Here is a 27,533-nt window from a genome sequence, read left to right on the forward strand (position 1 = left end):
CACCAGGGGGCGTTGAATAGTAGAATAACTCAGTATTTCCTTATTATATTGGTACCTAGGCATATTTTGTTGCCATGATCAATTGCAAAGTTGTAGTTCATGATATGTTCTATGATTGTGGTGAGTTTCGAGGTCATTGGGTTTTGAATATGGTCACCAGGGGGCGTTGAATAGTAGAATGACTTAGTATTTCCATATTGAATTGGTAACGAGGCATATTTTGTTATCACAATCAATTACAAAATCGTAGCTGCTGACATGTTCTATGATTGTGGTGAGTTTCAAGGTCGTTGGTATTTGTAAATGGTCACCAGGGGGCGTTGAATATTGAAATTGTTAGATTGTTGAGCGTTTGAAACCACTTCCCAAGTGGGCATGGTGTCCCTGGACCCCCAGTTTCCCACCAAATCAGGATATTTTAGTGCTATGTCAGAACACATATTATTAACCGCTCGATTATAATCTGCTCTTGGACCAGATTCTGACAGAATCTTCGTTCGTTACCTTATATGTGCAACATGTTGGGCTTCGTTCATGATGAGACCAGACGCGTTGAGTGAAGTCTGCGTTGGTGTTCCTTTACAAATTTAAAGATATTAGTTGAGTAAGGCAAATAAAATTCATATAGGCAAACAGTTTTGATTGCGTGTAAAATTGTTAACAGATATTATCTAGAAAATTTTCAGTGGTTTTAAGCGAACCTATGGTTCGCTTTTGCTATCATTAGCTGATGACGTCATGCTTCAAATTCATTTGCCCATCGCAAAAAATTTCAGTAAAATGGGTGGCACGCTTTTTATCTAGATGGTCCTGGGATCTGATATTTTTATCAGAGGTGTCATATAGTATCTATTTTACGATCTGAAAATTTCATATTATTCCGAACTCGTGTTTTTGTGAAATAATCGAAAAAAAGGCCAAAATCGAAGCAAATTGCAGTTCTTTTTGTATACATGCGTTTCTCTGAAGTCAAAATAGACCCGGACCGCTAGTACTACAAAGTTTTGGGTGTTGTTCAAACATTTTCACATAATTTTCGCTGAAAAACGTCTAGATTTACTCCCAGGCCGGTCTAAATGCAGGGGTCCTGCTGCTCGCGCCTAACTCGCAATTGACGATGCTTGACCTATGAACTATGGTTTTTTGGATAGATCCGAGAAATATGGTAGCCTCTTAGGAACATTTTCAAATTTCTGGTCTGGATAGAATGCGCCAAATGGTGGATTTTAATTTCAAATTCGAATCAATCGAGATCAAGGTTTCATTTTATTTCATAATGTTTCAGTCGCAATGTTGACATTGTGTTTCAACAGATCAAAGTTTCGGTTTCTTTGATTACATTTCTGAATGACCCCGATGCGTCTCCGTACACTAGAGACACTCGCACTACCGCGCATTTCCTGGTTTATTCACACATGTATTTACACGGTATTTCTACTCATTGAAGGTAAGATATTCAATGAATAATGATTGTCATTGGTCCTTAGTGCCCGAAAATGTCGACCATAGCAAGATGTTAGAACGGGACGGACATAGTATCAATCCTCTGTCTATTACTATGTGATTGCAATTCAATTCAATGCAATTTAATTTTTATTTAATATTTATTGATCTTACTCATTGTTTTACAGATACCGGTACCCCAAGAAGGAATCACGACCTCAACTCATTGCAGCAGGAATTATAGATTTTTTCGAATAACACGTTTCAACTCATATAAGACAAAACTTCGATATGATTAGGCCAGCTGAATTTGGCCTAGCTCCTATCCTTTCTTTTAATATGAATATTATTATCTGAAAATAAATATGATTATTAACACAAGAGTTGCCGTTTGATTTTGATCGCTCCTTTGAGGGTTTGAAAGGCAATGTGTATATCGATTTTCCTCTTCCCATCTTGCCACCAGCCCTTAGTGCAATAGGACCATTGTGTAATCCATTTTAGACGTTTAAACTGCCTATTGATTATGGTCAGGTGAGCCACAAGACCATTGGTCTTATTTTAAAAGGTCTATTCATGGAAAATGGGCGGGCAATTTTTTCTAGGATTACGGTGTCGAGAACATAAGTGAGAATAATTGAGAATTTGGTTCTGATGAACAACGTATTTACATTTGTTTACACTACACTTTACGGATTGACATATGCTCTGCTCGCGAGAGCTGCAAAACGACATCTGCCGTACACATACCATACAGTCGATCATGCGCACTAGTCGTGGCGCGAAAACCTTGGCGGGAAAATATTCCCGACATACTCCCGGCCCAAACAGGTTGTACAAATAAACAGAGAACGAATTACATCTAGATTACGCCTGGTGAAATTGAAGTTACAAACTACAAATTACAAAACATGTGTTAACATAATTAATTAGTACAATCGCGATAATTACGGTATCGTCGAATACACAGTTCATTGTGTCGAATTCAAACTATTCATTTCACGGATATTTTTACGTGCGATCCATGCAGCACGGCGCTGCGGCCGGGCCGAGTGCAACTCCGAACCGAGTTCTGGACCACGTTCGACTGTCTGTTCATTCACCTCCGAAGAACCGGCATTTACCTCTAGCGGATAGAGTTTTGTTAACAGTCTACTAGTCGTTCCTGTTGCGGTTTTAAGTAACGCTGAACGCACGACGTTGTCCAGGCCGAAATTTAAACCGGTGACTCTCCCAAGTCTCCAGTCGACTCGCGGTCCATCATTATGAATTAGGACGATGTCCCCAACGCGAACGCTTGAACTCCGACTTCCGGAATTAACATGAGTCTCGCACAAAGCTGTAAGATACTCATGTTGCCATCTTTTCACGAAATGCTGATACAGGTGAGCTCGGTGCTTAGCTCTGTATTGAATAGCTGTCTCTGTGAACTCCGGATCGCGCAGATCATCGACGTTTACGACGGAATACGGTACAGTCGATATACGGCGTCCCTGAAACAATTGGGACGGTGTTATCGGATCAGGGTCCTTTTAAATCACTGGACACGTACGTGCCACCAATTTCCAGATGACATTCAAACCGGCAGTTAGACGCCGAATTTCCTGGACACGGTTGGACTCAAATTGTCTTAAACATTTTCCAGCAGTAATCCAGCTCAGCACTATCTGGCTGTCAGACCAAATGTACGAAGATACGTTCAGATCAAGATTTTCAATTATATGTCGTAACAAGCGAACTGCAATGCATGCAGCCATTAGTTCCAATTTCGGAATCGTCAGTTTCCTTGTAGGTGCTACCCTATTTTTTGAACAGACCAAGTTGACATTTGCACCGTCCTTGCAGTACACAACAGCACCATAAGCAGATTTGCTTGCATCCGCAAAAATGTGCAGTTCAATATCTCGGCTATCTGTGATTGATTGTCTATCAAATTGAAGTCGTGATGTTAACTGTATGTCTGAAGAAATGTTCATCCAATCGTGTTTAAACTCGTCGGATAAGGGTACATCCCAGTCAATGTCAAGTCCCCATAGTTTTTGTATCAAAATCTTAGCTCTCACTGTTACGGGAGAAACGAGCCCTAAAGGGTCGTACAGTTTAGATGCGTCACTCATATTTGTCTCTTCTTAACCTGAGTTGGGTTCTGTAGAGATAATTGACGAAAACTGAGTTTATCGTTAGAAGGGTCCCAGCTCATTCCGAGTACAGAGGTAAGGTTTGATTCATCCGCAACGGAATCAGAATCAGCTAATGATTTCACTTCCAGTGAGTTGCACGACCAAGACTTTAGATTGAAACCACCACGTGACAGGAGGTTTCTAGCCTCTTTATAAGTACGAACCACAGCCGACTCGTCGATGAAGGTACAAACGATGTTGTCTATGTAGATGTTGTGGTGAATAATACTGGATATATCACACGGGTTGAGTTTAAGGTGTTTCAAAATTGCTGCATTCAACAAAAAGGGCGAACAAGATGCACCAAACAGTACTCTACAAAATCTTAAACTGACAAGCTCACTGTCTGGGTCGGTTGGATTTTCCAACCATAAGAATCACGTAAAATTTCTATCTTCTTCACTCAGCTCAGTCATCAAAAATGCCTTCTCTATGTCTGAAATAGTCACGAACTGATGACGCCGAAACCTCATAAGAATAGATGTTATATCGTTGTGAAGGCGGGGACCGACCTCTAAACAATCGTTGAGACTAGCCGAACTTTGTGTAACCTTGCATGAGCAATCATAGACTATTCTGACGGGCGTTGTAGCCGAGTCGCGATGGACGGCATGGTGGGGAATATAATGACACGGTTCATTGTTTGGTGATGCATCAGGAACCCTTTCGATAAATCCCCTGTTTAATTGCTCTTCGATGATAGTAGCATAATTTGAAAGATGACCACTTTCTAAAAGTCGCCGGACAGTAGATTTCAACCTCTGACAACTGATAGAATAATTGTTTGGTAATGGTGGGTGAGATGACTTCCAAGGGAGACGGGCTATATATCTTTGTCGGCTCGCATCGTATGTCAAGAGTCTTTCACAATAGTCCTCAACACTCAATGCTGAATTGTTCACATCATCAGGATGCTGAATGCCAAGCGACTCAAGTGTCCAGAAGTCATTTAATCCAGAAACGTCAACGTCACCGTCAGGTGTCAACATACTAAGAAAGGATGAAGTAGTGTTTTGGCAACAATTATCGATAGGGCCACAAACAAAATATACCACCTTTGATTCTATGGCTGTAGGGCCATTATTGAAATTAACTGGGCGTATCTGGTTTTCGAGAACAAATGCATAATAGAAATCAGACCCAATTAGTATATCTACCGAAAAAGTTTCATTTTCATCGATTGGATGAGCCAATTCTAAGTCATGTGCGTAATTGTAATTTCTAAGCAGGGTTATGTAATTTGCGGCACCACTAGTGCCTCAATTTCAACAGTTGACTGATCATTACATAAAATATTGACCTTGACAACGTCCGGAGAACGAAACTGTGAACTAGAGCTGACGCCACCAAATCCTGAAATATTTATCTGATCCGACGCACAAAGCCGAAGCCTCGGTCGATTGAAAATCACCAGAAATAGTAACAACAGCTGTTTTCAACAAGATACAACTATTATGCTCCGATGAACACTGGGTACACATATTTTGGTCATATTTTGTACTAATGTTAGGTGTAGCCTATCAAGAAGTACGGGTACAAGTCAATCTCCATAACTGTCGGGCGTTTTCCCTTAGCCTTCTAGTGATCTCACGTATAAGATTACATTATCATAAAACGAACGGACACCAAATGCGGTATTTGGAGGCTCTTATAACTGGAGGAGAGCCTTCATATACGAAGATATGAGACGTGAGGGCTCGCCGAATCGCGATTTCAATAAATCAATTGCCCGCTCATAATTGTCACCGCTACAACTTATTCCTGCTATGCACGATAATGCATCGCCTGACAAACATGATCGCAAATAAGTAAATTTATTGACATTCGGAATATCGGTTTTGTGCCCGCCGGTCTCGAAACTATCCCAGAAATTGCTCCACTCTAGGACTAGGCCTGAAAATTTTGGCAACTGCAATATGGGCAATTTTTTATGCAAATTCGTTTTTGAATCGGAGTCCGAACGCGTCCTATTTATCTTGCCTTTTGTTTAATCATTGACCAATCTTTGAGCATTGAATACAGATCGTTCATAATCGTCGTGGGAGAGGAATTCTTTCTCAATGTCATTCTCAGAGTCGAGAAATCTCACAATCTGGTTGTTTATTTCGTCTTAATCACGAAGCTTATCTTGAAGTGTCGAAATATAGTCGCAAAGCATCTGATAATCAGTTGAACCTGCAGTTATCGAATTTTTAATGTCAGTTACATACCTCGTCACAACAGAACGAATCCTTCTTCGACTTCCTTTAAGTTGTTGTAACAATTTATCCGTATCTTGTTCCATTTCGAGGGACCAAAACTTAGGTCGAGAACGTAAGTGAGAATATTTGAGAATTTGGTTCTGACGAACAACGTATTTACATTTATTTACACTACACTTTACGGATTGACATATGCTCTGCTCGCGAGAGCTGCAAAACAACAACTGCCGTACACATACCATACAGTCGATCATGCGCACTAGTCGTGGCCGAAAACCTTGGCGGAAAAATATTCCCGACATACGGGTGACTTAAAGAATTTGGTCGCATGGATGGGTACACCTTCCTTATTGGTACGTTACCAGTGTTTGATACCCGGAATAAAAGCTTACCATCAAATAATTCCTCAACTGTGAAGCCGACTCAAGATTTTCAAATTGCTTGGGTAGTAACTGTTGTGTTTTGGATTCCTATAGCTATGACAAATGAACAACCAACTCTATAATCGCCATATTATAAACTCGATTTCTATCAAACTCCACCAGAGGGCGCAATGCCCTGGTACAATATATTTAGCTAACACTACAATAACTTCATTTAGTTACCATTGATAACAACTTACTTTGATTCATGACAACGACCTCATCCTTTTCCGACTCACAATCTTCTTCCTTGAGGAATACAACTGAGAAATCAGGCAAGAATGTGTAGTACTCATCTGTGATTTTGGTTTCATCTTGGTAAAGATTACCATTACTTATGTTGGCTTTTACACAAGCTGTAATGTCAAATGAAATTAGTGGTATAAGAATTTTTATTTATCACTACGTATCCTGCCAAGATGAAACATCAAGTCCCAGCTTCAAAAGGGGTGTATGATATTGTTTAACACAATCCCTTGACACTCATTGCCATAAAGTGAAGAAAATTTTGAATTAATTTCGATAATAACTTAAAATATAGCTGCAAAGCAGCGATAACGGGTTTTCTGCACAGTCTTAGAATCCTGTTCAACGGTGGATTTCGACGAAGCATTTGATAAGGCACAACATCAGCCATTACTAAACAGGCTATTAGGAAACAGTATCAATGATAGGTCGCCCAAATGGCTCAGCAGTTATCTCTGAACGAAAACTTGTAGCCGAAATCAACGGAATGCCTCATCTTGGAATAAGTCGGTCAAACTAGTGGAGTCACGCAAGGTAGTATCCTAAGTTGTCTTCTGTTTATTGTCCTGACAAATGGCATACACAGTAATCCAACATATACCAGACCGAGTAAATTTCCAAATCGACCTTAACACGCTGTTCGACCAAAAAACTTAATGTTCCAACAAGAAAATCTTGTTCGAATGAAAATAATTCTGTTTGATCGAACAATACGCTTTTAGCTTGAACCAAAAATTTTCTTCATTCTGACAAAAAATGTGTTCGAATAAAAAGCTATGTTATTGTTGAAATGAAAAAAAATTTGGTTGAGCGAAAACAATTTTTTTCGAACGAATGTTTGAATGAAAACAATTCTGTTCGATTGAACGAAATACTTAATACTTTCGGTTCGGAGAAAAAACTTTTTTCAATATACTTGTTCGAACGAAAAACTTAATGTTCTGACAAGAAAATTCTGTTCGAATTAAAACGATTCTGTTCAATTGAATGATTGTTCGAACGAAAAACCTTTCATTTGGACAAAAAAAAGTTTGTTCAACTTTGTTCTAACGATTTTTTCAAATTGGTTCAATTGTATAGAATATTATTGGTTCGAACGAAATAAATTTTGTTCCGGCGAAAGAATTTTCGAGCGAAAGGACTTTTGAACGAAAAAAAAAGATATTTCTGGTGCTCCGCAGTAACTTAAAGTCAGACGTAGGTTGTTCTTGTGACACGATGCGATCCTCGCGTTGCATCGCAAGTTTCGATGCAAGTCGCTTGCAATACGATTGTGTGCGACTAGTTTCTGCCAGTCGCAAGAGCGCGTCGGTTGGTTGTGACAGTCGTGTCGCGTCGCAGAAAGTAGAACACGTACGACTCCATGTGACTGGCGTTGCTGAAAGATGAGGACGCCAGTGATATGACGACTGAGTTTCAAGTCGTCAAAACGTCACGATATGTCGACATATTCATGTCGAATTGATGCGATATATCGACATAAATATGGCGACTTATCGAGTTGGAACGCAACAACTCGAGGCCCTTCATCGCTTCCGTAGATCTTTCACTAAGTAGGATCACTTGAATGATCGCTTTAATATCACTTTAAAAAAAAAAGAATCTGCCAAAATGACTTTAATATTCGACACTATATCTACAGAAGCGATAAGGGGCCTCGAGATGACGCGTTCCAACTCGACAAGTCGCCATATTATTGTCGACATACCGCGATATATCGCGTCAAGTCGACATGAATATGTCGATATATCGTGACGTTTTGACGACATATTTCGTTTTCTCAACCATTTTCCTCGCGACAAGTCGACGTATTCATGACGACTTGAAACTCAGTCGTCATATTACTGGTGTCCTCATCTTACATTTAGACATGTCTTCAAATGACGGCTTGTCCCCTGGAAAATGAGCAATTAAGCGAAATTTGTCGTGAAAACGTCACGATATGTAGACATATTCATGTGGACTTGACACGATATATCGCGATATATCGACATAAATATGGCGACTTGTCGAGTTTGAACGCGACAACTCGAGGCCCTTTATCGCTTCCGTACTATATCAGATTAATCGACTTCAAAATAGGCGAAAGCATAAGTCTTTATTACGTTATTAATTGGCCTAATTATTCAAAAGCTAATAATGTGGGCGACAAAACCAAAAAATGAATTGTCGCGGGCGATAAAACCAAAATAATCAATTGTCGCGGGCGATAAAACCAAAATAATCAATTGTCGCTGGCGATAAAAGCAAAATATTGAATTGTCGCGGGCGACAAAACCAAAAAAATGAATTGTCGTGGGCGACAAAACCAAAAAAAGAATTGTCGCGTGCGACAAAACCAAAATAATGAATTGTCGCGGGCGACAAAACCAAAATAATGAATTGTCGCGGGCGACAAAACCAAAATAATGAATTTTCGCAAGCGATAAAACCAAAATATTGTTTTGTCGCGGTTGACAAAACCAAAATAATGAATTGTCGCGGGCGACAAAACCAAAATAATGAATTGTCGCGGGCGATAAAACCAAAATATTGAATTTTCGTGGGCGATAAAACCAAAACATTGAATTGTCGCGGCAGAAAAACCAAAATCTTGAATTGTCGCGGGCGACAAAACCAAACTAATGAATTGTTGCGGGCGATAAAACCAAAATAATGAATTGTCGCGGGCGATAAAACCGCGACAAAAAAAAAATTGTCGCGGGCGATAAAACCAAAATAATGAATTGTCGCGGGCGACAAAATCAAAATTATTGTTTTGTCGCGTTATTTTAGTTTTGTCGTTTTGTCATAATGTCGCCCTCATTTGCATATACGTGTTTTTTTTATGCATGGCCCTTATCAGCCACCATACTAAAGCCTTAAGGTCGCGTAAAACTCGATAAACACTTCAAGCGACACAGCGAACGATCTCCTTTCCCCCACAGCGAACGCTTAAACTAGTAGAGGCTACTAGCCTATGTAGGCCTATGTATATGCGTAGGCCTAACATCCGGACAGATTGGTCGTAGGCCTATTGAATTTAACAACCCACCTAAATATCGTAAATTTTGTTTTGAAGTTCAATCCAATGAGTCCGGTAATAAACGCAACAATTGTACTGTGTTTGTTTGAGACAGTAAAGCTCAGTACCGGTAGGCCTAAATTTGCGTCAAACTCGATAAACACTTCAAGCGACACAGCGAACGATCCCTTTCCCCCACAGCGAACGCTTACTCCGAATGTCAAGTGTGAGTCCAGCATACGGAAAGGATTATGTGTTATATACTTGTATTTAGTAAATACCTTGTGCATTTGACAATGATCGGTATGTACTGTAGGAAAAATAGGTATTGTTATACTAACTCCTTGAAACCCGCAGCCAAATCACTGGTAGTAATAAATTAATTTGTACTCGATTTGATTCTCATGATGAGGAGAAACTCGCAGCTAATCCCTGGAACGACGATGTAGTAACACACGTCGATTCGTCGATGTTTACGGCTCGACAGTGCTTTTAAAATCTAAAGTAGTAAATTTCCAGTGTATCGGTAATATGATTTGATGAGGAAAATGGGCTATTGTTAAAATCACTGTTTGAAGACCGCGACTGAATTTGAAGTCTGCGGCAATAAATTAGTTCATTTATACTTGAATTGATAATCGAAGTGACAGTCGGCCTGCGGGTTGATTTCGGGATGACGACTCGAAAAACATGTCGCCCCATTGAATGGGGCTAAATTTTCGATGTTTACGGCCCGACAGCGCTTTTGTAACGATGATTCGTGAAAAAACACGCGGGCTATTTGTAGATCTCAGTGAGCTGAACGATATTATATGGATTGTATATGAAACAGCGGTAAGGTAACAAAGCCTATGTTCTTTTGGTAAAAATAGTGTGGAAGAAAATAATAATAATAATAATCACGCGGATATCAATAGGGTTTTCTGTGAAATAACAGAAAACCCTAATTATGATACATCCACAAATATTGTATTAAGCTGTGTGACAAAACATCTTGAAAAGGTACCTTTCTGTAGAAGATCATCATAACTATTAGATATAATAGGTATCTTCAATCCATCTTTTAACAGTAGCTTGAAAGGATGACTGAAAATAGTTCATAGTTCATCAACTTCGAAACACAATTTAAAGGGAATGGCCAATGTGTGTGATACTGACGTGTTTGGAGGCCAGAAAATGGGTTTACTTCATTTTATAGACAGTAGCCGGTACCGGTTGTAGTGTGCCGTATGGCGTAGGGCTAAAAAATATCACCAGTCCTTAGCGAAACTTTCATTTTTTCGTAGGCCTATCAACGTCAAATCTTAACTTTCTCATACATATCTTTTGGGAGATATTTCCGATACGTTTTGAAGTTGTTGACATGATACATAAAGTAAGAATAATTGTCAAAAAGGAGTAGAATTTTTTTATACCTTTTCGAGCTGTGGACGATTCTGCCATTTCATTATAGAACACGCTAAAATCTGGAGACGGTTTTGGCTTCTGCGCCAGCCCCGGCCTGTGTGTCCGACACAGTAGAGCGGATAATGTGGCTTTGGATATTTGCGGATAATCGGCATTATTCGGCCTGGATAAATTTTTTTTTGTGTAGATAAGGATGTGTTTGCCAGGATTTTACTGGTTTTTTAATCAAAACATCAACAGATTTAAGGCACGGATAGAAAAACCGTCCGTCACACATTCACCACGATTTCGACATTGTTTACATGTGAATTAGTCAGGTTTTCTACGCCAGTAGAAATTCCGTTCATTCAGGATCCATAACGATTCCGTCGTAGAAACGGTGTCGATCCCTGAGACGAGGGGGGTCAGGGTTCACATTGATAGCTGTATAAGAATTAAGCAGAATGTGTAAGCTGGTGCCCCTTTAGTGTGAAAAATCAGCAAAATTGCCCTTTCTTCACCAATATCCGTATGACATTTGCCCTTTTCCAAACAAAAAGGGCCCCTATATTCTTAGCAAATAGACAAGACTGTTAATCTGCCCTTTCAGATAAAATTTTCGCAAATAGTGCCCCTTTCTTTTACCTTCTCTGTCTGTTTAGTGCCCTCTTCCAAACCATAGGTGCCCCTTTAAAAGGCAACGTTTATGTCAAAAATGTTGCTGAGAAATTTTGAAGGTTACTTTGAATTTTAGACTATAAGCCAATACGGCTAATACAGTCTGTATCCGCCCATGGAATGCATTGTTTGCCATTTTATGAAAAGCTGACAGGCTGGCCATAGTACCCCTTGGGGCTCTTGTTAAAACATCTTCTGGTTTGAATATTAGGGACTACAGGAACATTTTTGGAAAAACTGATAAACATGTGTTCAGCAAAAGATATTCAGATATTGCCATACTGCCTTATTTCATACGAAAGATTGTTGACAAAATCTTTGCCCATTATCCCGCACTTATTACATTACATTGGAAATAGAGCCACAAATGGTCCAATTAACAACTTTTAAATGATTTCATACAACACCGGCAGTACACAATTCTAGAACTAAGGGTTAGCGTCGTCCAAAAGCTGTGATAGGTCTAGTAACTAGAGATGATTTGTAAGGATTTATTACCTCCGATGGCTCTCACATGGCGCTGATTCAGCACTGGCATATTCCAATCACTTTCACTTAGATCATTGGTTCCAATGGCTTTCTGCCCAACTTAAAGGACATCAGTCTCCAGTCTCCATCCTAGATGTCGAAATGGTTTAAGAGCTCTTCTTTTCATTTGTCAAGTCATTTGCAAGTATGTTCAGTTACGATATTGATCTGAAAATGACAAGCAAAGCTAGAGCTGCAATCACAAGGAGACAATTTGGCCTGGGATAATTCTGGCCTGGACCAGACTCGAGTTAAAGTTGGCTCATGCTAATTATGAGAGTGCTTAAATCACTCACTTCTGAAAATATGGATTTGTTGTGAGGTGAGAGTCACATAGCAGTTAACATTCACACAGAATAATTTTACCAAGTGTGTGGTCCAAATTTGGCTCGTGTCGAGCAGGCACGGTCCGATTTGGAACCAGTAAGGACAATTGGCACAATGTTGCCATGTATTTCATGTTAGAATTGAAATTTGCTCAGAGGGCTAATGAATATGCTATTATATCAAACTTCTGGGGGAAGGCCCTCAAACCGCATGCCATGTTTTCTTGCATAACATTTCTCACTTTATGATAGATGGAATTGGTCATATTATGTCTTTTAGCTACGGAAGCCCATGATGATGATGGTTTACCTCATACATTGGAACATCTAATATTCTTGGGAAGTGAAGACTACCCTTTCAAGGTAAGCAAGCAGCTATCGCTATGCTACGTGTGCTTGGCTTGTCTTCAGTGATTATAGGTAGCAGCCACTCTTTGGACTCTCAACTATTTTTTTGAAATTACAAATGGTAAAAAAGCAGTTAACCATCATTTGTTAGTGGCTTTAGGCTGAATGGTTGCTGAGGATATTTAAAGTGAGTTTTTGTGCATCAGTCCTAGAATGTGAGAGCTAATCAAATTGTCCCTATCTCTGTGTTCAGCACGAGTAGAAGCTCAATGTTTACAAGAAAAGTAACTTTTAGGATCTGAAAGTGGTAATCACTATGCTTTTATTCGCAGAAAACCCTATTGCTATTGCTTTGTATTATTACATATTTTTCTCATTCTTGTCACATAATTAGCGGCAACTCCTTATGTGCTGTATATTGCAATGACTTTGCACTGAAATAAATTTCAAACACGCATTATCATCTTAAAATCTTCTGACAAAAGTTTTGCCCCAAGTCATAAGCTTGATTAATGATTCGTGTTTATGCAATTCTAAAAATTAACAAAAATTGCAGTCTTTTCACCGCGAGTGATTTTTAGCATTGGTTGACGTCTATGACGTCATGCCAATGCTAGTAAAATGGATCGAAAATAGTAGTACGAAAAAATAGCGCCGACTCTTCTCATTTTCATAGTAACTTCAAATTGTCACTCCGTTCACGTAAAACATTAGAAACAGCTGAAAATGACTAAAAAAAATGTTTCAATTATTCACCACAACATAGCGTCGCCAGATTTCTGATTTATTGGTCCAAAAAGTTATTCGATCGCATTTTTCTCGTTCATTATCTGGTAGATGAGAGCGGGTAAAACAATCGCGTAGCGATATGTCCGCATTGACATTGGCAGTAAAGAATGGGGAACAGCCTCTTCTGAATAGAAAAACATAAAATTATGTACCTCCGGTTTATAAATATCACAGTGTTTGGATATCACTGTTATTCCAACTATCAGTATCCATGGGATTATTTGGGATTAATTCTCAGCGTCAGAATAGGTATTTCTAGAGCAGTGGAATGGCAGCCTACTCGTGACTGAAACCTGTATGTGATCGTGCGGGAACGCCTTTACTAAAGTTAAAACCATTTCATGATGACACGAAACATCAAACGGTAAACGGTAGGCTACCACCATGATACGATATCACCAATAAAGATAGATCATTTTATTCAATTTTACCAGAGTTGTTTATTGGAGGAAAGTATCATTGTTAAGAACGCCGAGAACAACCATGTTGTATCATCAATCAGTTGACTGCGCACTCATAAGGCGGTAGGACCTTCTTATACGCTCGGCAGAGATTCGCTTTGTAATGCGCGCTGGGAAAAATTACCTTTTATTATCTTTTCCATGCGTTAAACAACAGTGATTGAATTTACGTGTTGTTTGTCATAAATTGCAATATTGCGATGGTTATTTGCCGCTGCTGTAGTTTTTTGGAATTGAATCGAGCGGCCTCGGTAGCTCAGTGAGATAAGGCGTGCTGCTGTTGAATCCACTATCAATGCTGAGTGACAAGTGGGTTCGAGTCCTGCTGGCTGCGAACAGTGTGCGGGCAACACTTCAAAGACCGTACTGTCGTGAGGTTAAATGAACAATCCAATAGGAATAGTCTTGGGAAACCAAGATCCAAACGACGTACGTAAAGCCAAACAAACAATCATCGGCCTCAGTGACACCAACGCCGGCATCGCTCTCTGCAACGTCTTGCATAGGTACATGCATCAGAGCTTGGAGCTCTAAGATCAGAGGGTCTTGCAATTGCATTCAGAAAAATCGTTCTGTTTTTGTTTTCATTATTCAGTGGGGCCTAACAGTTCATGCGTAAAAATGGGTTTTTGTATCCAAATCTTTATTGATATAAATATCTTGGCTGGGACATGATGGAAAACATCAGAATAAACTAGTTTCGTCTTTTTAACAGAATCGTATTAATGAGGTTTAACAGTACAATTAGCCTAGGCTAAATCGTTCGGCAGAAAATAAATTCATTTTCAGAAATAAAATCGTACTAGACAAATAGACCTTAAAGTCTGTGGTCCTCCCAATCAACATCGTCATAGAAGATTTGCCGGCAGATGTAAAACATTATAACCACTTAATACCACAGTATAATCTACAAATGCTTCAAGGCCCATGGGCCTCTTGTTATCCTATAACATGGTGGTTTTTGTCCTGTAACATGTACACGTCAGACGTGTAAATGTAAATGTGATACATGTCAAGGCACCTTTGATCAAGGAACACGCATCTAATAGGCACATCGGAACCAAACATTGGTTGGATAGGCCCGACTATGATTATTGAAGGTAAAATTGCGCATGTTCAACATGTGAATGTAAAAAAAAATCATTAATATACTATAATGTAAATTTCATATTTTCTTAGTGTACAGTTTGTTGCTATTTGCCTGTGAATTATTAATTAGCCTGTTATTTATCTGTCTGTCTCACCTCATTCATTGTCTTTGTCTCACCATGACTCTGTCCTGCTCAAACTGTTCTATCTGTTGCACCTATGAAAAACTTGTCATGTCTCGTCACCTGACAACCTTTGTTAGTTTTGCACTCATCAATTATTCTTGTACATATAATTATAGCCGAAAATAAAACACTGTAGTAGTATAGTAGTTTAGTAGTCAAAGAATATATGTCTTAGCTGAAAGCAAGCATACATCTCTTGGAGTTCCAAGTTGGAAATAAACTACGATACGCAATTTAGAGCAACTCTTCTTGTCTCTGAACTTTCCAAACCTGCTTTAGGTTTCAGACGACAATGAACGAAGCCATCGTCTAAGCGCCGCGATTGGTCTTATAATAGATAGACGAAATATTGGGGCGACCTATTTATTCAGCGTATGAATCTCTGTGAAGTGTCTTAGAGAAAGCCTCCGCCGCCAAGTGCGCCCGGGCTGAATATTTTTAAATGCACGCTGATTGGCTAAATGAACAAATCTGTTGAAATTATCTAACAAACTTTATTTTATTTTCATACACAGTGTATGTAATAAATGAAATCGTTCAGCATCGTTGTACGGAAGATGTCTTTTTGAGTCATTGGGGAAATCCAAATACCACGTATATTCTTTTGATTATGATACTAAGTCGACAGCGTATTCGCGTAAAGGTGACGCAGGGAGTGGAAAGGATTTCAGTCTTAGATTCCTTCGTTGGGGTTCTAGGGACGATGAGTCGTGTGATTATTACATCTTATCGTAGAACTCATAAGTTCTATGATGTAATGTGTGTTGAGATCGTTTCATTTGACGGATTTTCATAAAAATTTCTGGGAAAATTTCTTGGTTCAAGCGGAGATAGGCTTCTAACTACTTGAGGCATGGATCCCCCTCTGAAATTCTGCCGAAGCACCGCGGTGAAAAAAGGTGATTTTTATCATTCATATATAATTTTGAAAAAAAGCAATCTTTATTTTGATATTTCCGTGTGTGCGCTGTGCGGGAAATCTATATTTAGAAGCTGCGGTCACATGCTTCAATTCATCCAACAAAGCATAGGCTACGCGGTTCCTGAACTTCGCTGAAAAAGCTGAAACACTGAAACGCTGAATCGCTGAAATAAAAACGCTGAAATTTCAGGGAATTTCCGAAAAACGCCGAAATATCAGGGAATTCCCGAAAAACGCCGAAATCGTGCTAGGTACCGACAATACACGTTTTGAAATAATTTCCGGGCCGGTGTCCGCTGCCGAGTCTTGAACCGTCTTTTAGTCTCCACCTTCGGTTACAGAGACATGCATGGGCAGTATGTGTGGAGTATACTTCTAGAGGGCCACTTGTTGGACAAATTGATTCGCTTGGAATCCGGATTTTTAATGCATACAGGCAGCATGATGAGGAAAACCCATTCACAAACCGTGCAAGCCAACTTAAACACTATGCTCAATATTCCAAGAATATGGTTTACTTTTGCAAGACGTATCGTTCATGTATAAATCAGGATTATAAGCAACTTTTCTTTTGTCAACACGTTGATGGGCGACGGACTATAGTATTCTCTGAAGGAGGTAAATTAAATTTGACAGCTAGTTATATAAATGATGCAGCTTTTGGACAAAAGGGATCTAACTAAATTTCTTTTTAATTCACCGTGGAATGGAATGGATTGACGCCAATGACATGCAGTAGGCCCCTACTTATAGGTCATACTAATTTGCGTCAACCAATTAATCTAAATCGGGCAAACCATTCAACAACTGTAATTTATTTGCTGTGTTGTGATAATAATAGGTTTTTTTTTTTTTAAATGACATACCAACTGTTAGAAAAATGTACCGATTCTTATTTTTAGACTACTACGGTATCTATAAAAGGAGGAGTCATAGACAAAGTTGATTTGCTCAGCTGGACACACTTCTTGTCAAGTACATCATCTCAAGTATTGGGTGTTTTGTAAGTTTGATTTCAGTATTTATTTACAAAGTGCTGTTCCCTCGGACCTTAGTGCTTTCAAACTAGGCCCACCCCATAGGCTATATCTCCAGGGTGTATTAGCCACTATTCTTTTATTTCCTACTTTAAATGCACTATTTTTCTATTTTTAGACTCGGGCTAAGAATGTGCAAATTTGAGATACTGAGAAATCAGATGGCACTAGTTAACTTGAACTGCGAAATTTGCAGCAGGATAGCTGAACGACACAATTTTTAAAAACAAAATGGCTATTTGAATGCTATTTCAGTAATAACTTGATTCAACCAGAGAGAAATAAGTCAATTCGGGATGTACAGTATACCCACTTTACTTCCCCGTTTTCCTGGTACCAAATTTTTTATCTTAAGCTAAGCAATATTCTAAGGTATGCTAGTGAATTTCATTAGAATATAAAGCAATGGAACCAGAATTCAAGCCCGAGTTAAGCGAACTATTGATTCTGATGTAATGTAAGAACTGATTTCTTTTGTGTTCTCTTGTAGAATGTGTTAAGTATTATTTTAAGCTGTTAAATAATATAATTAGACAAACGTCAAATTATTGGATCTTTCTTGTTGACTCGTTTAATTTTGTGAGTTTAGAGTTCCAGTCAATCCACAATGTGCAGTGCCTAGCCTTCATCTATTCATCTAGTACTAAAGCCAAGCCTGTGTATGGGAAAACGTTGTTCGACTCTCATAAGCCAGACAAATCAAAACATGCAATACATTGCAGATAGTAGTCTCCAGCAAGTAGACAGAGAAAGTAAACCAGGTTTTACCCCGTCCCCTACCCGGCATCTTCACCTGTCAAGGGATTCAAACCCACTACACTAAAGCTGTTCTCCGAACCGCTTGACCTCACGAGTCGTTACTAGCCGACCAGAATCAGGTCGCCCCAATCACAGCGCTTGTTACAAATGACATTTGGCATCTATGGAATTTCCCGGTAAATGGACCAATCAGCGAACACGTAGCGAAAACGGAAGTATTGTCGCGTGTTGATATATGACGTCATTCGCTAAAACGCCGGTAATGAAATCGCGCGTCGTGAGGCCAGGGGGCAGGTGGGAGCGATACTGGTCTCCTGGCAAGCGAGGATGCCTACCCGGGAACGAAAGACACTCCAAGACTCCTTCCTTGTAGAGATTGTAGAAATATGGCACCCAATCGTAGTAATGCTGAGTACAGTATACTATGACGGTTGAACCTTTATTCACACCGAAATAGAATCAAAGTAGTCATAAGTTCCATGCTAGCACTTAATTTGGGTTATCAGGTTCAGCCTTACTAGCTGTACTTTCATTCAGCTACTACTTTTGTATGAGACTTGGCAATGATAAGTTGGAAGAAATCACCAAACATAAGAAAAAATATTGAGAATTAATATTACTGTAATTACCTTTTCGAGACTGCTTGCTTAGCCAGCAGTGGTTAGCCTAATACTTTTATTTCAAATTTTTCCGTGTTTTTTAAATGCCTCTGTTTTCATCCCTGATGCCACAGCCATTCATTTTTTTAGACTTAACTGGCACCAAAATATATCGGGTGGCTAAGGCACGCTCAGTGCCAATGACTGACGAGTCATTGATAAGCTCACCAATCACTGCTGGCAGGCTGAACAATGGGATACTTATTACGTGTCACATTTTCAATTGTTTTTGGTTTACCTTCGTCAGCGATATGGAGTTGGCGTTGAGCTAATTCATGTAAAATCGCGGTACGTTTAGCCCACTTGGGACTTTAGTCCCAGCGGGCTATTGCGTTCACTTTTCGTCCGTCGTCTGTGTCCGTCCATCCGTCCGTAGACGGAATCCAGTTATTTTGGGAAGTTTTGAAGACGCTTCAAGGTAACGTCTTGATATTTGGGTTACACGTGTATCTACCCTAGACACATCTTCAGCCCAAAAACTGGCCCTGTCAGAATCAAGATGGCTGACTGGCAGCCATTGTTGTTCGCCAAAATCAGCACTTTTTACACATTTTTAAACTTTTTGAGGGAAATTTTGAAGACGCTTCGATCAATTACCTTGATCTTTCGGGTATATATGAATCCCCCCAGGGCCCATCAATGAAACAAAAATTGGGTCGGTCGGACTCAAAATGGCCGTCCTATGACCTTTTTAGTTCCCAAAAATGTTAATTTTTGCCCGAATTCTGAGTCCTATAGCTTCCTACTGGTTTACCATTTCTCATTGCAATTTGTGATGGGTATTCTTTGGAAAGGGATGTTTTATACCTGAGACAGGTATTTTTCATCAGCCAATTATTAGGCAATTGGCGGCCATCTTGGTGTCACCAGTACTCATTCGTAAGTGGGAAAAAGTTTTTCCACATTATATTGATACCTAAGCGTATTTTGCTACCACAATCAATTAGAAAGTTGTAGCTCATAACGTGTTCTATCATTGTGGTGAGTTTCAAGGTAATTGGATTTCGTATATGGCCACCAGGGGGCGTTGAATAATACAATATCTTAGCATTTCTTTATTATATTCGTACCTATGCATATTCTGTAACCACAATCAATAAGAAAGTTGTAGCTCATGACATCATCTATGATTGTTGCGAGTTTTAAGGACATTAGTTTTTCTATATGGTCACCAGGGGGCGTTGAATAGTAGAATAACTTAGTATTTCCTTATTATATTGGTACCTAGGCATATTTTGTTACCATGATCAATTGCAAAGTTGTAGTTCATGACATGTTCTATGATTGTGGTGAGTTTCGAGGTCATTGGGTTTTGAATATAGTCACCAGGGGGCGTTGAATAGTAGAATGACTTAGTATATCCATATTAAATTGGTAACGAGGCATATTTGTTATCACAATCAATTTCAAAATCGTAGCTGCTGACATGTTCTATGATTTTGGTGAGTTTCAAGGTCGTTGGTTTTTGTAAATGGTCACCAGGGGGCGTTGAATATTGAAATTGTTAGATTGTTGAGCATTTGAAACCATTTCCCAAGTGGGCATGGTGTCCCTGGACCCCTAGTTTATGTGAGCATTTGTTTCATTGGTTCTCGGCTTAAACGACGTATAATCGATGCGATTGAAGACATTGCGAACCTCCGTCGATGACATGGTCAACTTCGTTAAAATTCTACGAAAAACTGTTTTTGCGGGAAAATTCTTAGCTCTTGCGTATAAAATTGCAATGACCTCGATTGGGAGGTGTGGTCTCTACGTGCGAATGTGATTGGCTGTTTTTGGAATTTACTGGGAATTCCGGCGCTACTAAAATGATTATGGAAAAGCCATAGAATGGCGAACTTTTCATTAGACTAGGTGCCGTATATGTGCGAATTTCAAATGCTCATTGCTGGTGATAATGTAATTATTATCCGCCATAGGTATTGTTTCATTTTAATATCCGGTGATTGATTTGATTGACATTGAAGTGTAAGCCAACATTTACTTACACAAGGCCTCCATGTGCGCCCGGAAATCATTAGATTAGACTGTTGCACAAACAAACACACGCGCGTACAGTAAACACTACTATAGTGATACTGTAACGCTGCTTGCTGGCGCATTTGACATTTAATCAGCAGAAGATGAGCGCTGTGTTTTCTGTTTGATAGAATGTGTAATAAATTGTAATTTCTTGTGACCTAAAAATACTTAGCAGCAAACTATAGGTATAGGTCGAGGTCTGAATATTGTAGTGGTAAATTCCAGGATTTAAAAGATCTAATACGCCGATTTCTTACTGCACCGGTATTTTAGCTTCCGTGGCCATACATTCAGCCACCTTCAGATATGTGACATCATATGTATTTTATTTGAATGTTTTTTCATATTATGAAAAATATTTCTTTGAAAATATAAAATAGTTTCCATGCCGCGCCTACCTGTGCCCTACGAAATTTTTGGTGTGGACCGTAAACAAATGTATATCTTTGGTCTTCTGACTATAAAATAATCCTTTAAGAAAATTAAAATAGAATATTTAAACTTGTAGAACTTTGAAGTCACGAATTAAAAAGATTTTTCAAGCAATGCCCTTACCCCAAACAACCTCTAGCTTTCAAGGTAAACCACTTTGCCCATGGGCAATTTATTAAGAAAGGGACCATGGATGTGGCTACGATTTACGAAGTATGAATTATCCCATGGAAATAAAAGGGAGTAACGAAGGAAAAATCCTTACCTTTCATTTTTATGCGAATTTACTGAAGACGAATTAAGCGAGGTTCTCAGCAGTACTGCTCATTATATAGTAATATTATATCAATAAATATATATATATTAAACCAAATTAGATCCCGATGTTTTGAAAAATTATAGGCCTGGATCGAATCTTCCTTTTGCTTCAAAGCTTATTGAAAGATTTGCAGCTGAGCAGCTACACCAGCACTTATCTATAGTTGTATTCATTATACAATAAAGGTCAGTCTGCTTACAGAGCATTTCACAGCGCAGATACAGCTCTTTTACGTGTAACTAGCGACATTCTACAAGCCCTCGACAAGAGGGATCATGCTGTTATGGTACTTTTGGCCCTTAGCGCTGCTTTTGATACCATTAATCATGATATCTTAGTAAGTCATCGTGAATACCATTTCAGAGTCAAAGGAACCATGTAAGAATGTTAGAATAGGTTTAAATCCTATCTTAAAAACCGAAAACAATAAGTTATTTTAGATGGTTAACTAGGCACTATATCAGATCTTTTATGTGGTGTCCCGCAAGGCTCAGTCTTGGGACCAATCTTACACGGCTCCACTTGCAGATGTTATTGTAAAGCATGGTCTGGATCATATGATGTTTGCTGACGATACACAATTATACATCGTTTGTAAATAGCCCAATTCTGTTTTATGTAAGATTGAATCCTGTATTGCAGTCATTTTATTGACGTTCGCATTGGCAATCCGTTTTGGAGCCTGATTATTAGCATTACTTCGTTAACTGCGGCACAGGGATGAGCGTTCGCGTTGAAAACATTCGTGTACATAGGCAATATAGCCTTATAATCTCGTGTTAACTGCGTCTATGTATCAGTTATAGAGTACACGCGCCTCAATGATTTGTCTGAGTGAAGATGTTAGCTACTTAAAGCAATCCTATCATGATATTATTAAAAACCATGTCAGATAAACCTTGTTGCGTCAGTAACCGGCACTAGCCTCAAAATTGAAGAACTTGGGAGCTTTTGTCCTGATTGGTCCGTATATGATAATGAAAAATCTCTGATGAAACCCAGGCTCTCACCAAGTGTCACTAGTTTTATTTTTTTTACGTCATTCAAGGGATGTATCAAAATTATGAACATTTGTTCAGACAAAAGGCCCATAATCAATTTTTCGAAGATTTCATCCTCGTTAAAAGTCAGTTATTAAAAGTTCACACTGACCTAAATTGATTTCTTTTTATATATTTTTTTCTTGTTTAAATTTCATGAAATGAATTTTTGCATCCCGGTAGCCTACGTGACAGATTACCTGACGGATTTTTTACTCCACACCAGTTTGGCAAGCCACTTGACCATTGGTCCTTTAATTTTAGTTCGATGGCCTACACATTAGGAATATCATCCCAAATCGTATCAGTATACTCAAAGATAGGCCTCAAATATGATTTGTCGATGATTTCTAATTATTTATGATCAAATCTATATTTCAATTGTCTGACCATATTTAATCTAGAGAGATATTTTCATCACATGAGCCTTCTGAATTGTAAATGATACCCAGGTGCTTATGGCTTTTGACTTCAATTTGAACATTATAAAAAAGAAGAAAAAGCATGGTTGGCTGTCGACGTCGACTGATGATAATATATTTTGTTTTAGTAGCATTAAAATCAACTAGCCATTTAGATGACCTCGGGTTGATTCTATCTAAATCGTTTTGAATAACTGGAAGTACAGAAGGCAGATTTCGGGATGATTCGATCATACAAGTGTCATCAGCAAAAAGTCTAAGAGGGGTAACAGTTATCCTGGATATGTCATTGAAAAATAGCGAAAATAGTAATGGACCTAATTTTAAGCCTTGGGGTACTCCCGAGTAAATATGCGCCCATTTTGCGTGGGACCCTGCTATTACTACTCGCTGCTTGCGATCAGATGAATAATTTGAAATCCTTCTAAGAATGATTCCGTCGAAACCATGCTAGGTTTTAAGTTTAAAGATTAGCCCTGTATGCCATACACGGTCGAAAGCTTTGGCAATATAAAAATTGCTAGATATTCTTCACGAGAGTCAAGTGATTCCTGGATCTTATGATATAGCTCGAGCAATTGAGTTGCTGTTGAATTGCCAGGAAGAAAGCCTGACTGATTTGGAGAAATCATTTAAAATATGATTGAAAGTGAAGGTGCATATAATCTTTTCAAATACTTTATTTACACAGCTCAAAATTGATATCGCTCTATAATTACTAGGAGAGCTTCGATCGCCTTTTTTTGAAGATGGATGTGACATTGGCAAGTTTCCATTTACTCGGGAATGTACCCGTTTCAAAGACGTATTAAAGATGTAACGTAAATATGGCACCAGGATATATACTGCTAGCTTTAGAAACTGTGGACTAATTTGATCATAGCCTATGGCTTTAGTTATGTCTAGTGATATAACAGCCTTTTAATGTCGTTAAGTGTTATAGTATAATCAGTGAGTAATCTATGATTGGTTGGTTCATCAGGTAATTGAACATTGTTGTTGTTAGTCATAATACTAGCAAAGTAGTCATTTAGGAGGACATTTGCCTTTTCATAGTCATCATAAACAAGTGTATCATAAACAAAAAGATGGCCTGTGGTCCCAAAATCGACTAAACCGCCCCCTAGTGACTCCCTTATCAGGGGTTCAGTGCCCAGAACCATTGAGAGGTCGTTTTCATCTCAGGCGGATAAAATGAGATGGTCAAAACTGTGGTAGGCTTAGTTTAAGGAAAACCGATTTGAGCGAAATTGACTAAGTCAAGAATCCGTGAAAAACGACTAAGTCCAGTGAAAACTGAAAGCCAAATCTTATTACCAAGTACACATTTTAAAAGATGACTATGTATGTGAAATAACAAAGAACTTACAGGTTCTTCAGCTACTGCCTCATCTCCAGGCGCTTTATCAGACGCTGTATTGTCTTTCCTTTTAGCGCTTATAAATCGAAAAACTTTGGACGACTGAAATAGCAAACAAGACAATTCGTTAGATAGAATATTATAATTTGCGGCCAATTTCGTGTACTGGATCAACTTACAATCGACTGACTGTCCCCAGTCCCAAAGGATTTCATAACTTCTCTAGCCACGCTTTGAGTTTGTTTGACTTTTCCACCAATGACGTAATACTTATCGGCTGTATGCCTTCTGTGGGCCATTAGTTGTGCCAGGGTATCTGCGCTATCCGGATTTGCTGTTCTCGTTAGGGTGGTAGCCGATTTTCGGATGAGTTTGTTTGTTACAGGTTTTGATGTACCAGTAGATTGCTTCCAGAATCGTTGCAGGACACTTTAAGAGAACAGATTGCAGTTAATATTGAGACATTAAACTGAGACATACTAACTTCAAAAATACTCACCCGCTCATTTAATTTAATTTATTCCCTTGGAAATTAACCCAAAGGGGCTTCTGGGGTCGTACGTTTCGGACGACTAGAGGCAGGATTTTCTCCACGTATAAGTCCAAAAGTCTCCCGAGATTTCCGGTCAAGTACACAATAACCCCCCCATAAGTTGAGACGGTCTTATGGCCTCGTTCAGCGTCACCGGTCACCTGCATAAATTATAAAGTAATTATGGCACTTGAAACTTGAATATATTTAGTATTACTTACCGTTACATAATACAGCTCCTCATCCTCATCTTCCCCCTCTACAGGTCGAATACGTGATATGTCGTCAACAGTAAGGTGATTTACGACACCAGCACGTTGTGCATTTTGACTGCAGATAAGAGTTACCGTATGAATTCTGACGGCAGTAAACTGGGACATTGTTACTGTTTTGACGTTACCAGCTAGGAACTTTACTACATGCCTAGCTATGTGGACCCAAGCACTTGTTGCCAGTCATCTTAAGTTATGACATTCTCTGAAATGATTGAAATATATTTGTTATAATTAGTATTACATACCGGCATCTTCGATATTTTTCCTTGCCGTCTGGACTTCTTTAGTTCGATTAAGCAACTTTCTCCAGTGTGAGAGCAGCTTCTCTAAAAGTTGCAGGTCATTTGTTGTTGAAAGGACTCCAAGGGTCTCTGAAAAAGGCGCATCAGTTAAAGAAAAAGTGATAAGCCAGTACCTAATTTACACTGTACTTACATCTGCGAGAAATGTCAAGAATTCCGACATTGTATTCATATAGACTGTCGAAGTTGAAGCCTTGCAGCCATCTTCTACGAGTGCGAAAAAAAATCTGGACGAATCCAGATACCAGTCAGTCGATGTTAGCGCACACCGGAGTTGTTGTTATTTTTGGTCGATAGCCCTTTGGCGTCGTTTTTCTCGAAGTTTTCATAGTTGGATCTTCCGTTATAGCGGTTTTCTGGGGAGTTGTTCCTTCTGGCTGTGTTTTTTGGGCAGTTGTTTCTTCTGGTTGTGTTTTTTGGGGAGTTGTTTCTTCTGGCTGTTTTTTGGGGAGTTGTTTCTTCTGGTTGTGTTTTTGGGGGAGTTGTTTCTTCTGGCTGTGTTTTTTGGAGAGTTGTTTCTTCTGGTTGTGTTTTTGGGGGAGTTGTTTCTTCTGGTTGTGTTTTTGGGGGAGTTGTTTCTTCTGGCTGTGTTTTTTGGGGAGTTGTTGTTATCGTGTTTTTCTGTTCATCAATAATTTCTGTATCTACATCGGCGATCTCCATTTCATCGTCGTCATCGAGAACTGGTTCTAGGGAGTGTAATTATATTCATTAGACCATATCATTATTATAATAGCTAGCTGAAGAACACATGAACTGACCGAATGTACATCTCTTTTCGTGGCGGGCCGCACGCACGAACATTACACCGCAAAAACGGCTGGTGCGGGATTTCGGTTTTCGTGCCCCTTTGTCGTCTTTGCGTTTAGACATGTACGTCGGCATAATTCGTCTGAAAAGTAAAATCAATTACATCGAGTTTGGGTTGGTTTGTCTAGGCTCGGGTTCCTGAGGCCAACATCTCAATTGTATGAATACTAACAGCCAATTGCGAGCACGGTATGGCGACCATAGATGTACTTTTCTCAAGTGCCTGCTCATTTGTTAAACTCGATCAGAGCACCCCATGACCGGACAGTCACGAGACTCGCGCGATTTTTTTACAGTTTCAAAGTCTGGCAGCAGTGGCTGTAGTACCAGCGGTGGCGGTGGTGCCAGAGGTGGCAGTGGTGCCAGTGGTGCCAGTGGTTGCAGTGGTCGGGTACGTTTCTCACTTTTTTTTCTCTCGGCTCGGTACTGGAGTCGGATAGTGGTGGCATTTGTTGTCTATGTCTCTTCTGAACGACCTTTTTATTCTTTCGCACAGGAGAACTTGTCTCTTCTCTCGACCGGGGATTGGAGTCCGACGTATCTGAGGAATGAGAATCATCTGTTATACCTATTGGATAAAATGAAAATTAAACATAAGACAATAGGCTGCAGAAACTTCAGTCCGGCAGTACGTACAAATCATGTCCTCTTCCTCTTTCTTTTTAAACGAACAATGTCACTAAGTCCATCATCAAATGATTCTGCATGGAGCAAAGAAAAGAATCAAACATCATTATATTCATGATGTGAAATGTGGTTTCTCTGTTGAATTCAAGTGATAAAAAAGTGCATTACTTTGTGCTTCGTCCTCTTTTTTTTCTGATTCATCGACTTGTTCTGATTCATCCACTGCGATTAAAGTGGTATCATTAAAGCGGGTATTCAATATTTGCTCTGATTCATCGACTTGTTCCGATATATCCACTTTTGGTTCTGATTCAACGACTTTTGGTTCTGGTTTCGACGACTTTTGGTTCTGATTCGACGACTTTTGGTTCTGATTCGACGACTCTTTGTTCTGGAACGTCCACTTTTGGTTCTGGTTCGAGGACTTTTGGTTCTGATTCGACGACTTTTTGTTCTGGAACGTCCACTTTTGGTTCTAATTCGACGACTTTTGGTTCTGATTCGACGACTTTTTGTTCCGATATGTCCACTTTTGGTTTTGATTCATCGATTCTTTTACATAACACAATAGGCTGCATAAACTTCATTCCTTTACAAAGTGATAATGATAATCTTCCTGATTCATCCACTTTCCATTCATCCACTTTGTCGGAGTCCGTAGATTCGTTGGAGTCCATAGATTCGTTGGAGTCCGTAGATTCGTCAGAGTCCATTGATTCGCTTGTG

At 39.2% G+C, this 27,533-nt stretch overlaps 1 protein-coding gene across 3 annotated transcripts in view; it reads left to right on the forward strand.

The window, feature by feature from the left end:
* LOC141915405 (uncharacterized protein C05D11.1-like) overlaps positions 1-27,533 on the forward strand; it is a 184,920-nt gene that overhangs the window by 5,652 nt on the left and 151,735 nt on the right. For all 3 annotated transcript variants that reach the window (XM_074806919.1, XM_074806920.1, XM_074806918.1), the window contains exon 2: positions 12,695-12,777. In XM_074806919.1, the coding sequence (XP_074663020.1) occupies positions 12,695-12,777 (83 nt within the window). The remainder of the gene's footprint in view (positions 1-12,694; positions 12,778-27,533) is intronic.

The sequence above is a fragment of the Tubulanus polymorphus genome, chromosome 1 (assembly GCF_964204645.1).
Source record: "Tubulanus polymorphus chromosome 1, tnTubPoly1.2, whole genome shotgun sequence".
Taxonomy (NCBI): domain Eukaryota; kingdom Metazoa; phylum Nemertea; class Palaeonemertea; order Tubulaniformes; family Tubulanidae; genus Tubulanus; species Tubulanus polymorphus.